General features: G+C 46.3%; 1 protein-coding gene across 1 annotated transcript in view; it reads right to left on the reverse strand.

Moving 5' to 3' along the window:
* LOC116955893 (uncharacterized) overlaps positions 1-17,795 on the reverse strand; it is an 83,525-nt gene extending 65,730 nt beyond the window's left edge. The window contains exons 1-2 of the mRNA XM_032977227.2: positions 17,580-17,795; positions 11,268-11,334 (exon numbers count right to left, since the gene is read on the reverse strand). Of these exons, the coding sequence (XP_032833118.1) occupies positions 11,268-11,316 (49 nt within the window). The 5' untranslated portion in view covers positions 11,317-11,334; positions 17,580-17,795. The remainder of the gene's footprint in view (positions 1-11,267; positions 11,335-17,579) is intronic.
* Between the last annotated feature and the right edge of the window lie 331 nt (positions 17,796-18,126).

The raw sequence follows: 18,126 nt of genomic DNA on the forward strand, positions 1-18,126 counted from the left end.
ACAGAAGGTGAAGAACCAGTGGCATCTACATCTACAGAACGTGAAGAACCAGTGGCATCTACAGAACGTGAAGAACCAGTGGCATCTAAATCTGCAGAACGTGAAGAACCAGTGGCATCTACATCTACAGAACGTGAAGAACCAGTGGCATCTATATCTGCATAACGTGAAGGACCAGTGGCATATATTTCTGCAGAACGTGAAGAACCAGTGGCATCTACATCTACAGAACGTGAAGAACCAGTGGCATCTACATCTGCATTACGTGAAGAACCAGTGGCATCTACAGAACGTTAAGAACCAGTGGCATCTACATCTACAGAACGTGAAGAACCAGTGGCATCTACATCTGCAGGACGTGAAGAACCAGTGGCATCTACATCTGCATAACGTAAAGAACCAGTGGCATCTACATCTACAGAACGTGAAGAACCAGTGGCATCTACAGAACGTGAAGAACCAGTGGCATCTAAATCTGCAGAACCAGTGGCATCTAAATCTACAGAACGTGAAGAACCAGTGGCATCTATATCTGCATAACGTGAAGAACCAGTGGCATCTATATCTACAGAACGTGAAGAACCAGTGGCATCTACATCTGCAGAACGTGAAGAACCTGTGGCATCTACATCTGCATAACGCGAAGAACCAGTGGCATCTACATCTACAGAACGTGGAGAACCAGTGGCATCTACATCTACAGAACGTGAAGAACCAGTGGCATCTACATCTACAGAACGTGAAGAACCAGTGGCATCTACAGAACGTGAAGAACCAGTGGCATCTAAATCTGCAGAACGTGAAGAACCAGTGGCATCTACATCTACAGAACGTGAAGAATCAGTGGCATCTATATCTGCATAACGTGAAGAACCAGTGGCATCTATATCTACAGAACGTTAAGAACCAGTGGCATCTACATCTGCAGAACGTGAAGAACCAGGGGCATCTACATCTGCAAAACGTGAAGAACCAGTGGCATCTACATCTGCAGGACGTAAAGAACCAGTGGCATCTACATCTGCATAACGTGAAGAACCAGTGGCATCTACATCTACAGAACGTGAAGAACCAGTGGCATCTACATCTACAGAACGTGAAGAACCAGTGGCATCTACAAAACGTGAAGAACCAGTGGCATCTAAATCTGCAGAACGTGAAAAACCAGTGACATCTAAATCTGCAGAACGTGAAAAACCAGTGGCATCGACATCTACAGAACGTGAAGAACCAGTGGCATCTACATCTACAGAACGTGAAGAAGCAGTGGCATCTTTATCTGCATAACGTGAAGAACCAGTGGCATCTATATCTACAGAACGTGAAGAACTAGTGGCATCTACATCTGCAGAACGTGAAAAACCAGTGGCATCTACATCTGCAGAACGTGAAGAACCAGTGGCATCTGCATCTGCAGAACGTGAAGAACCAGTGGCATCTACATCTGCAGAACGTGAAGAACCAGTGGCATCTACAGAACGTGAAGAACCAGTGGCATCTAAATCTGCAGAACCAGTGGCATCTAAATCTACAGAACGTGAAGAACCAGTGGCATCTATATCTGCATAACGTGAAGAACCAGTGGCATCTATATCTACAGAACGTGAAGAACCAGTGGCATCTACATCTGCAGAACGTGAAGAACCTGTGGCATCTACATCTGCATAACGCGAAGAACCAGTGGCATCTACATCTGCAGAACGTGGAGAACCAGTGGCATCTACATCTACAGAACGTGAAGAACCAGTGGCATCTACATCTACAGAACGTGAAGAACCAGTGGCATCTACAGAACGTGAAGAACCAGTGGCATCTAAATCTGCAGAACGTGAAGAACCAGTGGCATCTACATCTACAGAACGTGAAGAATCAGTGGCATCTATATCTGCATAACGTGAAGAACCAGTGGCATCTATATCTACAGAACGTGAAGAACCAGTGGCATCTACATCTGCAGAACGTGAAGAACCAGGGGCATCTACATCTGCAAAACGTGAAGAACCAGTGGCATCTACATCTGCAGGACGTAAAGAACCAGTGGCATCTACATCTGCATAACGTGAAGAACCAGTGGCATCTACATCTACAGAACGTGAAGAACCAGTGGCATCTACATCTACAGAACGTGAAGAACCAGTGGCATCTACAAAACGTGAAGAACCAGTGGCATCTAAATCTGCAGAACGTGAAAAACCAGTGACATCTAAATCTGCAGAACGTGAAAAACCAGTGGCATCGACATCTACAGAACGTGAAGAACCAGTGGCATCTACATCTACAGAACGTGAAGAACCAGTGGCATCTACATCTGCAGGACATGAAGAACCCGTGGCATCTACATCTGCATAACGTGAAGAACCAGTGGCATCTACATCTACAGAAGGTGAAGAACCAGTGGCATCTACATCTACAGAACGTGAAGAACCAGTGGCATCTACAGAACGTGAAGAACCAGTGGCATCTAAATCTGCAGAACGTGAAGAACCAGTGGCATCTACATCTACAGAACGTGAAGAACCAGTGGCATCTATATCTGCATAACGTGAAGGACCAGTGGCATATATTTCTGCAGAACGTGAAGAACCAGTGGCATCTACATCTACAGAACGTGAAGAACCAGTGGCATCTACATCTGCATTACGTGAAGAACCAGTGGCATCTACAGAACGTTAAGAACCAGTGGCATCTACATCTACAGAACGTGAAGAACCAGTGGCATCTACATCTGCAGGACGTGAAGAACCAGTGGCATCTACATCTGCATAACGTAAAGAACCAGTGGCATCTACATCTACAGAACGTGAAGAACCAGTGGCATCTACAGAACGTGAAGAACCAGTGGCATCTAAATCTGCAGAACCAGTGGCATCTAAATCTACAGAACGTGAAGAACCAGTGGCATCTATATCTGCATAACGTGAAGAACCAGTGGCATCTATATCTACAGAACGTGAAGAACCAGTGGCATCTACATCTGCAGAACGTGAAGAACCTGTGGCATCTACATCTGCATAACGCGAAGAACCAGTGGCATCTACATCTACAGAACGTGGAGAACCAGTGGCATCTACATCTACAGAACGTGAAGAACCAGTGGCATCTACATCTACAGAACGTGAAGAACCAGTGGCATCTACAGAACGTGAAGAACCAGTGGCATCTAAATCTGCAGAACGTGAAGAACCAGTGGCATCTACATCTACAGAACGTGAAGAATCAGTGGCATCTATATCTGCATAACGTGAAGAACCAGTGGCATCTATATCTACAGAACGTGAAGAACCAGTGGCATCTACATCTGCAGAACGTGAAGAACCAGGGGCATCTACATCTGCAAAACGTGAAGAACCAGTGACATCTACATCTGCAGGACGTAAAGAACCAGTGGCATCTACATCTGCATAACGTGAAGAACCAGTGGCATCTACATCTACAGAACGTGAAGAACCAGTGGCATCTACATCTACAGAACGTGAAGAACCAGTGGCATCTACAAAACGTGAAGAACCAGTGGCATCTAAATCTGCAGAACGTGAAAAACCAGTGACATCTAAATCTGCAGAACGTGAAAAACCAGTGGCATCGACATCTACAGAACGTGAAGAACCAGTGGCATCTACATCTACAGAACGTGAAGAAGCAGTGGCATCTTTATCTGCATAACGTGAAGAACCAGTGGCATCTATATCTACAGAACGTGAAGAACTAGTGGCATCTACATCTGCAGAACGTGAAAAACCAGTGGCATCTACATCTGCAGAACGTGAAGAACCAGTGGCATCTGCATCTGCAGAACGTGAAGAACCAGTGGCATCTACATCTGCAGAACGTGAAGAACCAGTGGCATCTACAGAACGTGAAGAACCAGTGGCATCTAAATCTGCAGAACCAGTGGCATCTAAATCTACAGAACGTGAAGAACCAGTGGCATCTATATCTGCATAACGTGAAGAACCAGTGGCATCTATATCTACAGAACGTGAAGAACCAGTGGCATCTACATCTGCAGAACGTGAAGAACCTGTGGCATCTACATCTGCATAACGCGAAGAACCAGTGGCATCTACATCTACAGAACGTGGAGAACCAGTGGCATCTACATCTACAGAACGTGAAGAACCAGTGGCATCTACATCTACAGAACGTGAAGAACCAGTGGCATCTACAGAACGTGAAGAACCAGTGGCATCTAAATCTGCAGAACGTGAAGAACCAGTGGCATCTACATCTACAGAACGTGAAGAATCAGTGGCATCTATATCTGCATAACGTGAAGAACCAGTGGCATCTATATCTACAGAACGTGAAGAACCAGTGGCATCTACATCTGCAGAACGTGAAGAACCAGGGGCATCTACATCTGCAAAACGTGAAGAACCAGTGGCATCTACATCTGCAGGACGTAAAGAACCAGTGGCATCTACATCTGCATAACGTGAAGAACCAGTGGCATCTACATCTACAGAACGTGAAGAACCAGTGGCATCTACATCTACAGAACGTGAAGAACCAGTGGCATCTACAAAACGTGAAGAACCAGTGGCATCTAAATCTGCAGAACGTGAAAAACCAGTGACATCTAAATCTGCAGAACGTGAAAAACCAGTGGCATCGACATCTACAGAACGTGAAGAACCAGTGGCATCTACATCTACAGAACGTGAAGAAGCAGTGGCATCTTTATCTGCATAACGTGAAGAACCAGTGGCATCTATATCTACAGAACGTGAAGAACTAGTGGCATCTACATCTGCAGAACGTGAAAAACCAGTGGCATCTACATCTGCAGAACGTGAAGAACCAGTGGCATCTGCATCTGCAGAACGTGAAGAACCAGTGGCATCTACATCTGCAGAACGTGAAGAACCAGTGGCATCTACAGAACGTGAAGAACCAGTGGCATCTAAATCTGCAGAACCAGTGGCATCTAAATCTACAGAACGTGAAGAACCAGTGGCATCTATATCTGCATAACGTGAAGAACCAGTGGCATCTATATCTACAGAACGTGAAGAACCAGTGGCATCTACATCTGCAGAACGTGAAGAACCTGTGGCATCTACATCTGCATAACGCGAAGAACCAGTGGCATCTACATCTACAGAACGTGGAGAACCAGTGGCATCTACATCTACAGAACGTGAAGAACCAGTGGCATCTACATCTACAGAACGTGAAGAACCAGTGGCATCTACAGAACGTGAAGAACCAGTGGCATCCAAATCTGCAGAACGTGAAGAACCAGTGGCATCTACATTTACAGAACGTGAAGAATCAGTGGCATCTATATCTGCATAACGTGAAGAACCAGTGGCATCTATATCTACAGAACGTGAAGAACCAGTGGCATCTACATCTGCAGAATGTGAAGAACCAGGGGCATCTACATCTGCAAAACGTGAAGAACCAGTGGCATCTACATCTGCAGGACGTAAAGAACCAGTGGCATCTACATCTGCATAACGTGAATAACCAGTGGCATCTACATCTACAGAACGTGAAGAACCAGTGGCATCTACATCTACAGAACGTGAAGAACCAGTGACATCTAAATCTGCAGAACGTGAAAAACCAGTGGCATCTAAATCTGCAGAACGTGAAAAACCAGTGGCATCTACATCTACAGAACGTGAAGAACCAGTGGCATATACATCTACAGAACGTGAAGAAGCAGTGGCATCTTTATCTGCATAACGTGAAGAACCAGTGGCATCTATATCTACAGAACGTGAAGAACCAGTGGCATCTACATCTGCAGAACGTGAAAAACCAGTGGCATCTACATCTGCAGAACGTGAAAAACCAGTGGCATCTACATCTGCAGAACGTGAAGAACCAGTGGCATCTACATCTGCAGAACGTGAAGAACCAGTGGCATCTACATCTACAGAACGTGAAGAACCAGTGGCATCTACAAAACGTGAAGAACCAGTGACATCTAAATCTGCAGAACGTGAAAAACCAGTGGCATCTAAATCTGCAGAACGTGAAAAACCAGTGACATATACATCTACAGAACGTGAAGAAGCAGTGGCATCTTTATCTGCATAACGTGAAGAACCAGTGGCATCTATATCTACAGAACGTGAAGAACCAGTGGCATCTACATCTGCAGAACGTGAAAAACCAGTGGCATCTACATCTGCAGAACCAGTGGCATCTACATCTGCAGAACGTGAAGAACCAGTGGCATTTACATCCGCAGAACGTGAAGAACCAGTGGCATCTACATCTGCAGGAGCTTAGACAACTTTTAAAGCCATTCCCCCGTGTTAGTGTACATGCCGTACGATGCGTTTGGAATCTCTGGAACCCTAAGAACATTGCAAAGGCAAAGCTGGTTGTGTAAATATATTCAGCACTCTTGATGATTATTGAAGCTAGTTGTAAAAACTAGCAAAATGTCGTACTCAGATTGTAAATGTTCTGGGTTTTCTCTCCAACACACAACAGGTATGCTGTAGGAGTATACTATACACTACACTAATATACACAATACACTACACTATACACGAGTGCTGTACTAGTATACTACACAATACACTACACTATACACGAGTGCTGTACTAGTATACTACACTATACACTACAATACTATACACAATACACTACACTATACACTAGTGTTGTACTAGTATACTACACTATACACTACTATACACAATACACTATACACTAGTGCTGCACTAGTAAACTACACTATACACTACACCACTATACACAATACACTACACTATATACTAGTGCTGTACTAGTATTCTACACTATACACTACACTATACAATATACTACTATACACTACACTATACTACTATAAACTACACTATACACTACACGACTATACACTACACTACTGTACACTACAGTATACACTAGTATACTACACTATACACTAGTGCTGTACTAGTATACTATACACTACACACGAGTGCTGTACTAGTATACTACACTATACACTACTATACACAATACACTATACACTAGTGCTGCACTAGTAAACTACACTATACACTACACCACTATACACAATACACTAGTGCTGCACTAGTAAACTACACTATACACTACACCACTATACACGATATACTACACTATATACTAGTGCTGTACTAGTATTCTACACTATACACTACACTATACAATATACTACTATACACTACACTATATACTAGTGCTGTACTAGTATTCTACACTATACACTACACTATACAATATACTACTATACACTACACTATACTACTATAAACTACACTATACACTACACGACTATTCACTACACTACTGTACACTACAGTATACACTAGTATACTACACTATACACTAGTGCTGTACTAGTATACTATACACTATACACGAGTGCTGTACTAGTATACTACACTATACACTACATTATACACTACACTATACACTGGTGCTGTACTAGTATACTACACTATACACTACACTATACACTAGAGCTGTACTAGTATACTATACACTACACTATACACGAGTGCTGTACTAGTATACTACACTATACACTACACTATACACTACACTATGCACTGGTGCTGTAGTAGTATACTACACTATACACTACACTATACACTGCACTTTACACTAGTGCTGTACTAGTATACTATACACTACACTATACACGAGTGCTGTACTAGTATACTACACTATACACTAGTCCTGTACTAGTATACTACACTATACACTACACTATACACTACACTATGCACTGGTGCTGTAGTAGTATACTACACTATATAATACACTATACACTAGTGCTGTACTAGTAACGAATTGGCACGTTCCATTTACATGACACAACCTCCCTAATTGGCTGTGTCGGGTGGTGGCGGGTTTAATGACACATTTATATTTACGTGATCTAAGCCACAAAAAACTATAATATGGATATTTGTCGCAAAAACCGACTTGATTATCTGCGTGTGGTTTATCCCATTTGCGGATTAAAATCAGAACATTCTTTTAGACTGCAGGAGAAACCTGATGTCTAGTCGGGGTCCAGAACGTTCCAACAACAATAAAAAAACGAGATTAGAGTACAGAGTACAAGTAAGGTAAACAAAGCACCCAACACACATACAAGTACAACACTAAACAATTCCCCATTATGCCAGCCAAAGCCCCCACTGAACTTTTAACTCATTTTGCAAACGCGACCTGGCCACAAATGGTCGCGGCTCAACAAATTGGCTCTCATCATTTGGACATTTATCGCTGCAAACTTATCTAAAGAGTATAAACGCATGTTCTTCTAAACGTGGAGGGAAAAACCGGAGGGCCCGGGAAAAATCCACGTGACCACGGAGAGAGAGACACCGCAAGCTCCAAATATACAGCAGCAGCAGCAGGCGTCAGGGTCGGGATCGAACCCACGATCTCCTGTAGACCAGGCGAAGTAGTCAACATCTCCTAGCCAGCGTGATGATGATGATAATGAGAGACACGGAAACTCCAAATCTACAGCAGGCATTTGTCAGGGTCTGGATCGAACCCACGACGTCCTGTATACCAGGCGAGGTTGTTAACGTTTTACCATGGGGAGAGGTCCAAGTAAACTCCAGATATAGAACAGGCATCATCAGAGTCGAGATCCAACCCCCGACCTCCCCGCATACCAGGCCAGGAAGATAACATCACTACCACCGTGGCGTGCCCCTTAAATAAATAAAGTATACAAGTTCATCATCATCACCATCATCAATTCTCAAGCTTGGGAAAGGGATAGTAACAAAACCCCACGGCAAAGAAAAACAGTCACAGACAACAACCGAGACACCACGTGTTCCCTTAATAATTAGTAATTTTTTTTTTTACCTTTTTCAAAACACGCTTTTATGAAATGTACTAGTAATGTAAGAACTCCACGACTCCAGGAAGTTGCCCCGAAGCTTGCCACAGCGTAAGGGGACCGTGGCCAATCACAGCCAACGTCAGTTGAGCGTGGCCAATTAGAGCCAACGTCAGTTGACCGTGGCCAATTACAGCCAACGTCAGTTGAGCGTGGACAATTATACCCAAGCCGAAACATAACATATATATATTAAAAAAAAGAATGTTAAAAAAATATATATTTTTAATGATAGAATATAGTATTGTCATCAGCATGACATAAGTATAGCAAGTTTGCAGTCGATACCACATTTGGAAGTGGGTTACAATTGAGTTACAAGATTTGAGGCGACAACAATTACGACGACGACATTAACAACGATAGAGTTAACAGAAAGCGTGTAAAAAGACTTACACTAAGCACGCCAGACATAAATTAATAACTCACAGATTCCCCCCACCCCCCTCATCTAAAAACAGTTACACACGCATTGTTATTCGTGCAAATGTTTATTTACAAGTCACGGGCGGTGCTTGAAAAACCGAACAAATACGTTGCTCCCGGTTTAATACGAACTCCACGCGGTCGCCTCCACAGTACAGTAGTTGCAATATCTTTGCGACGACGGTTGGGGGCGGAGTTTGATTGACGTTGAGAGGCGTGGCTCTGCTGTCATCCACGTGGTGGGCCGGCTTCTCTGCTGGGCGGCGCGGGCCAGGAAAGTGTTACCGCTGAGCACCTGCGTCGATGGTTCGTGTTCGTTCTTAATCTATACCTCTATGCGAGTGGGGTTGGATTTTTTTTGGCATAGAGATCCACCAAAATTTTTATTTTTTTTCCTTATCCAAGGCTGTCCTTGCCGGCAAGGATAATCGAGCCTCCTGTAAGCGGGAACCTTTGTTGCTGCCACTATTGAGGCTGCGGCGACGTTGGCACGAGGTTGTCGCCGTACGATCTGCGATCGGTCGCGCAGATTACTGCGACAGGAGTCCAAATCCCCGCTTTACACAGACGGACGGACGGACGGAAGGCACCAACTCATTAAACCCTGCGTCCAATGTGGTTCCGGGTTTTATCCAGGGCGAGTCTGCAGATAGCAAGGCGATTCTACACTAGAGAGTTCCATTCGTATCGGATCAACTCTACAGGAGTTAACCGTGACCTCCACGTTACAGACCGATATGAAGCCAACTCATTAACTCCGCGGTCAATGTGGTCCCGAGTTACTCCAGGACGAGTTCCAAATAGCAACGTAACTCTACACTCGAGACTTCCACTCGTATCGGATCGACTCTACAGACTTACCGTGACCCCCCCAACGTCACGGACAGACGGAGCCAACTCATTAACCCCGCGATCAACGTCGTTCCGAGTTACTCCTGGACGAGTCCCCAATAGCAACGTAACTCTACACTCGAGACTTCCACTCGTATCGGATCGACTCTACAGACTTACCGTGACACCCCCCCACGTCACGGACAGACGGAGCCAACTCATTAACCCCGCGATCAACGTCGTTCCGAGTGACTCCAGGACGACGCCACACAAGAGCAAGGCAACTCTACACGCGAGCGTTCCATTTTGTTATCGGATCAACTCAGCGGGAGTTAACCGCGGACGACTTCCACGTTGCACGCGGGCAGACAGGACAGAGGCGGTGCAGAAGAAAAACACATTTCAAAGAGAATTACGGACGCGGCCCCTGGACGAATAACAAAAACGTGATTCTACATTGGAGTCGTTTCACTTGAGTCAGATCATCGTGTCCGGTACCGCATCCCTCCACTCGCCCCTCCACTCAAAACCAGTCTCTCCCCTGGTTCCCGCATCTCACCTGTACCTGCGTCTCACCTGTACTCGTGTCTCACCTGTACTTTTCTTGCCTGTACCTGTCTCTCACCTTTAACTGCGTCTCACTTTATACCTGCATCGCTCCTGTACCCATCTCTCGCCTGTACCTGTGTCTCACCTGTACCTGCATCTAACCTGTACCCGTGTCTCACCTGTACCCATTTTACCTGTACCTGTCTCTCACCTGTACCCTGTGTCTCACCTGTACCTGTGTCTCACCTGTACCCATTTTACCTGTACCTGTGTCTCACCTGTACCCTGTGTCTCACCTGTACCCTGTCTCACCTGTACCCATTTTACCTGTACCTGTCTCTCACCTGTACCTGTGTCTCACCTGTACCCTGTCTCACCTGTACCCATTTTACCTGTACCTGTGTCTCACCTGTACCCTGTCTCACCTGTACCCCGTGTCTCACCTGTACCCATCTATCTCCAGTGTCCCACCTGTCCCTGTCTCACCTGTATCGTGCTTAAACGTGTAACCACTTTACCTGAAACTAGGCCATGTACCATCTCTATCTCACGTGTATTTGTATCTCACCTGTGCCACGCCTGTCTCTCTATCACTCACCTGCAATTGCAGCCCAGACCAAAGGTAGCACGAACCAGGTTGATCCCATGGTTCCAGCCGGCTCCACCTGTGTGCGCAGGTCGCGTACGTGAGCATACAGTATATGTACCTTTGTGCAGGTGTAATGTGTGCACAGGTGTATACGTGTCTACCGTATGTATAAGTGTGTCTGTGCACAGGTGTACATCTATACACTGTATATTTGTGGGTGTGTGTGTATATATATACAAGAGAGTGTATCCTGTGTGTAGTTGTGTGAGTGTATATGTGTGTACGTGTGCACGAAATTCTGTATGTGGGTGGGTGAGTGAGTGTACGAGTGAGTGGGTGGATGAGGGAGTGTAATAATGATGATGACTGTGGGTGAGTGAGTGTATGAATGAGTGTGTAGGTGGGTGAGTGTAAGAATCAGTGTGTGCGTGGGTGAGTGAGTGGGTGAGTGAGTGTAAGAATGAGTGAGTGGGTGAGTGAGTGTGTGTGTGGGTGTAAGAATGAGTGGGTGGGTGAGTGAGTGAGTGGGTGAGTGTAAGAATGAGTGGGTTTAAGAGTGAGTGTGTGGGTGGGTGTAAAAATGAGTGTGTGGGTGAGTGAGTGTAAGAATTAGTGTGTGGGTGCGTTAGTGACTGTGTGCGTGGGTGAGTGAGTGGGTGAGTGAGTGGGTGAGTGAGTGTAAGAATGAGTGGGTGGGTGAGTGAGTGTGTGGGTGGGTGTAAGAATGAGTGTGTGGGTGGGTGAGTGATTGTGTGCGTGGGTGAGTGAGTGGGTGAGTGAGTGTAAGAATGAGTGGGTGGGTGAGTGAGTGTGTGGGTGGGTGAGTGAGTGGGTGGGTGAGTGAGTGAGTGTAATGATGATGACTGTGTGAGTGAGTGTATGAATAAGTGTCTGGGTGGGTGGGTGAGTGTAAGAATCAGTGTGTGGGTGGGTGAGTGACTGTGTGCGTGGGTGAGTGAGTGGATGAGTGAGTGTAAGAATGAGTGTGGGTGGGTGAGTGTAAGAATGAGTGTGTGGGTGGGTGAGTGACTGTGTGCGTGGGTGTGTGAGTGGGTGAGTGAGTGAGTGAGTGAAATAATGAGTGGGTGGGTGAGTGAGTGTGTGGGTGGGTGGGTGAGTGAGTGTGTGCGTGGGTGAGTGAGTGGGTGAGTGAGTGTAAGAATGGGTGGGTGGGTGAGTGAGTGTGTGGGTGAGTGAGTGTGTGGGTGGGTGTACGAATGAGTGTGTGGGTGGGTGAGTGAGTGTAAGAGCGCATGGGTGAGTGAGTCTAAGAGTGGGTAGTTGAGTGTAAGAGTCAGTGGGTGGGTGAGTGTGTGGGTGAGTGTGTGGGGGTGTGTGGGGGGGGGGCGAGCGAGTGAGTGGGTGAGTGATAGGGTGGGTGAGTCTGGCTCGTCTTTAAGCGAGGTGTGAGTGATCTTTGAGTGGGTGACGCTATCCGATCAATGACACTGTGATTGTTGTGACAGCAGCGACGATGTTTCTCTATGTCACACCCCCGTGTACACCCCCGTGTACACCCCGTGTACACCTGTGCGTCTGTCTATAGATCGGACAGGTATACTGTAGGAATGTGTGTGTGGGTGTGATGTTACCTACTCTACAGGCGTGTATGTAGGTGTAGGTATGTATGTACCTGTGTATGTGTGTGTGCACTATGCACCTATGTAGCTATGCGTGTGTGTAACCTTTTATATACAGAACCTGTATGTGTATCTGTGTGTATGTGTGTGTATATATGTACACATGAATGTGTGTACACGGTTGGCTACGTACCTGTACACATGTGTACCTGTACGTATGTGTACCTGTATGTGTGTGTATCTGTGTATATGTGTACCTGTATGTGTCTGTATATATGTACCTGTATGTGTGTGTACCTGTATATGTGTGTATGTACCTGTGAGTGTGTACGTGTGTGTATGTACCTGTACAAGTACCTGCGAGTGTGTACGTGTACCTGTGTACATGTACCTGTGTGTACGTGTACATGTACCTGTGAGTGTGTACATGTACCTGTGAGTGTGTACATGTACCTGTGTACATGTACCTGTACCTGTGCTAGTACTTGTGAGTGTGTACGTGTACCTGTGAGTGTGTACGTGTATATGTATGTACCTGTACCTGTGTGTACATGTACCTGTATCTGTGTACGTGTACGTGTGTGTATGTACGTGTGAGTGTGTATATGTACCTGTGAGTGTGTACGTGTACCTGTGTACATGTACCTGTGTACCTGTGTACATGTACCTGTGTACTTGTACTAGTACCTGTGTACATGTACTAGTACCTGTGTACGTGTACCTCTACCTGTGTACCTGTACTAGTACCTGTGAGTGTGTACGTGTATATGTGTGTATGTACCTGTGAGTGTGTATGTGTACCTGTGTACGTGTACCTGTGAGTGTGTACATGTATGCGTGTGTATGTGTGTGTATGTACCTGTGAGTGTGTACGTGTACCTGTGTACGTGTACCTGTGAGTGTGAACGTGTATATGTGTGTATGCACCTGTGTATATGTACCTGTGAGTGTGTACGTGTATGTGTGTGTATGTACCTGTGAGTGTGTACATGTATGCGTGTGTACGTGTGTGTATGTACCTGTGAGTGTGTACGTGTACCTGTGTACGTGTACCTGTGAGTGTGTACCTGTGAGTGTGTACCTGTGAGTGTGTACGTGTATATGTGTGTATGTACCTGTGTACGTGTACCTGTGAGTGTGTACGTGTATATGTGTGTATGTATGTACCTGTGTACATGTACCTGTGAGTGTGAACGTGCATATGTATGTACCTGTGTACGTGTACCTGTGTACGTGTACCTGTGAGTGTGTACGTGTATATGTGCGTGTATGTACCTGTGAACGTGTATATGTGTGTATGTACATCTACCTGTGTACGTCTACCTGTGAGTGTGTACGTGTGTACCTGTACTAGTACCTGTGAGTGTGTACGTGTACCTGTGTACGTGTACCTGTGAGTGTGTACGTGTATATGTGTGTATGTACCTGTGTACGTGTATGTGTGTATGTACCTGTGAACGTGTATGTGTGTATGTACATGTACCTGTGTACGTGTACCTGTGAGTGTGTACGTGTGTACCTGTACTAGTACCTGTGAGTGTGTACGTGTACCTGTGTACGTGTACCTGTGAGTGTGTACGTGTGTACCTGTGTGTACCTGTACTAGTACCTGTGAGTGTGTACGTATACCTGTGAGTGTGTACGTATGTACCTGTACTAGTATCTGTGAGTGTGTACCTGTGTGTACCTGTGTACGTGGAGCTGTGAGTGTGTACGTGTGTACCTGTGTGTACCTGTGTACGTGTACCTGTGAGTGTGTACGTGTGTACCTGTACTACTACCTGTGTGTACCTGTGAGTGTGTACCTGTGTACGTGTACCTGTGAGTGTGTACGTGTACCTGTGTACATGTACCTGTGAGTGTGTTCATGTATGCGTGTGTATGTACCTGTGAGTGTGTACGTGTACCTGTGTACGTGTACCTGTGAGTGTGTACGTGTATATGTGTGTATGTACCTGTGTAATGTAACTGTGAGTGTGTACGTGTATATGTTTGTATGTATGTACCTGTGAACGTGTACCTGTGAGTGTGTACGTGTGTACCTGTGTGTACCTGAAACTAGTACCTGTGAGTGTGTACGTGTACCTGTGTACGTGCGTACCTGTGTACGTGTACCTGTGAGTGTGTACGTGTGTACCTGTGAGTGTGTACGTGTGTACCTGTGAGTGTGTACTAGTACCTGTGAGTGTGTACGTGTGTACCTGTGAGTATGTACGTGTGTACCTGTGTGCACCTGTGTGTACCTGTGAGTGTGTACGTGTGTGTACCTGTGTGTACCTATGTGTACCTGTACTAGTACCTGTGAGTGTGTACGTGTACCTGTGTACGTGTGTACCTGTGTGTACCTGTGAGTGTGTACCTGTGTACGTGTACCTGAGTGTGTACCCGAGTGTGTAAGTGTGTACCGTAACTAGTACGTGTACCTGTGTACGTGTACCTGTGTACGTGTACCTGTGAGTGTGTACGTGTACCTGTGTACGTGTACCTGTGAGTGTGTACCTGTGTGTACCTGTATTAGTACCTGTGTGTACCTGTGTGTACCTGTGTACGTGTACCTGTGAGTGTGTACGTGTGTACCTGTGTGTACCTGTGTACGTGTACCTGTGAGTGTGCACGTGTGTATCTGTGTGTACCTGTGTACGTGTACCTGTGAGTGTGTACGTGTGTACCTGTGTACGTGTACCTGTGAGTGTGTACGTGTACCTGTGAGTGTATACGTGTGTACCTGTGTGTACGTGTACCTGTGCAGGTGCGTACCTGTGTACGTGTACCTGTGAGTGTGTAGTAGTACCTGTGAGTGTGTACATGTGTACCTGCATACACAGGTACACACGGAGCGGTAGTGTAGCGGTTAGCGCGCTGCGCTATGAACCTGGCGACCCGGGTTCGATTCCCGCTCACGGCCAACACCAGTGACGATTATCTGAACCGGTTCTGGGCCTCCCCTAGGTCGACTAAGCCTCAAATGAGTAGCTGGTGCAGTGGATAACATTGCCACTGGGGAGACAAAGGCGGTCGGGCGTGGTGCTGGCCACCCACCCCCTCGTGTACCGTTCCGGCCTTCATAGGTGCTCGCTAACAGCACTTGCCCCTACAGTCTGTTAAGGCTATACAGGGGGATCTTTGTCTTTGTGTGTACCTGTGAGTGTGTACCTGTGAGTGTGTACGTGTGTACTAGTACGTGTACCTGTGTGTACCTGTACTAGTGCATGTGTGTACCTGTGAGTGTGTACCTGTGAGTATGTACCTGTGTACGTGTACTTGTGTACGTGTACCTGTGAGTGTGTACCTGTGTACGTGTACCTGAATACCTGTACTAGTACGTGTACCTCTGTACGTGTACGTGTGTGTACCTGTGTACCTGTGTGTACCTGTGAACGAGTACGTGTACTTGTGTGTACCTGTGAGTGTGTACGTGTACCTATGTACCTGTGTACGTGTACCTGTGTACGTGCACCTGTGTGTACCTGTGTGTACCTGTGTGTACCTGTGTGTACGTGTACCTCTGAGTGTGTACCTGTGTGTACCTGTGTGTACGTGTACCTCTGAGTGTGTACCTGTGTGTACGTGTGTACGTGTACCTCTGAGTGTGTACGTGTGTACCTGTACCTGCCTGTGTGTACCTGTGTACCTGTGTACGTGTACCTGTGTACGTGTACCTGTGTGTACCTGTGTACCTGTGAGTGTGTACCTGTGTACGTGTACCTGTGTGTACGTGTGCACGTGTGTGTACCTGTGAACGTGTATACCAGTGTGTACCTGTGAGTGTGTACCTGTGTACGTGTACCTGTGTACGTGTACCTGTGAGTGTGTATCTGTGTACGTGTGTGTACCTGTGAACGTGTGTACCTGTGAACCTGTGTACGTCTACCTGTGTACCTGTGTACGTGTACCTGTGTATGTGTGTACGTGTACTAGTACGTGTACCTGTGTACCTGTGTACGTGTGTGTACCTGTGAACGTGTGTACCTGTGAGTGTGTACGTGTATACGTGTGTGTACCTGTGTACATGTACCTGTGTACATGTACCTGTGTACATGTACCTGTGAGTGTGTACCTGTGAGTGTGTACGTGTGTGTACCTGTGTACGTGTACCTGTGTACGTGTACCTGTGTGTACGTGTGTACCTGTGTGTGTACCTGTGTACGTGTACCTGAATACCTGTACTAGTACATGTACCTGTGTACATGTACGCGTGTGTACCTGTGAACGTGTACCTGTGTACCTGTGTGTACCTGTGAACGTGTACGTGTACCTGTGAGTGTATACGTGTACCTGTGTACGTGTATACCTGTGTGTACCTGTGTGTACCTGTACCTCTGAGTGTGTACCTGTGTGTACCTGCCTGTGTGTACCTGTGAGTGTGTACGTGTACCTGTGTACGTGTACCTGTGTGTACCTGTGTACGTGTACCTGTGTGTACCTGTGTACGTGTGTGTACCTGTGAACGTGTATACCTGTGTGTACCTGTGTACGTGTGTGTACCTGTGTACGTGTACCTGTGTATACCTGTGTGTACCTGTGTGTGTACCTGTGTGTACCTGTGTGTGTACCTGTGTACGTGTACCTGTGTACCTGTGAGTGTGTACCTGTGAGTGTGTACCTGTGAGTGTGTACCTGTGAGTGTGTACCTGTGAGTGTGTACCTGTGAGTGTGTACCTGTGTGTACCTGTGTACGTGTACCTGTGTGTGTACCTGTGAACGTGTATACCTGTGTATACCTGTGTGTACGTGTGTGTACCTGTGAACGTGTAAACCCCGCCACACGTTGACGAAGTCTCGCCCGCGTCCCCGATGCGTCCCACCGCTCGGCAACAAAAATGAAACCTCACTTCCGGGAACAGGTGACGTGCGGGGGGGGACGTGAAGTGGCTCGGGACGTCATCAAGGTGGGGCTCGAGGGCGTGGCCTGGTTGCGCACGTCACCAGGGGGGCGGGCCTACGGGCGTGCTTCTAAAAGGAATGTGTACACGATTGGAATATTTACGTAAGTGCAAAAAAATGTAATCAAATCACTCCAAGACGCGAACACAAACAACGCTAAACCAACCATGCCCATCCTAGCAGGCAAAGCCCCACGGAGCTATTAACTTGTTGCTCAGATACAGCTCATCAAAGTGCCTCTTGGCATCTGGAATATTTACTTTATGGGAGAGGCAAAAATACTTTTAAAGAATTATCTCAATGTTGATTTGAAGCTTTCCTGACTGCAGGAATCCATGCTCTTTGGTTCTTTCGGTAGAGTCATCACGTAGTTAGAAATAACATTAAAATATATCACGACGTTT

Source organism: Petromyzon marinus, chromosome 62, assembly GCF_048934315.1.
Source record: "Petromyzon marinus isolate PM22_M1 ecotype Great Lakes invasive population chromosome 62, UKy_Petmar_22M1.pri1.0, whole genome shotgun sequence".
NCBI classification, from domain to species: Eukaryota; Metazoa; Chordata; class Hyperoartia; order Petromyzontiformes; family Petromyzontidae; genus Petromyzon; species Petromyzon marinus.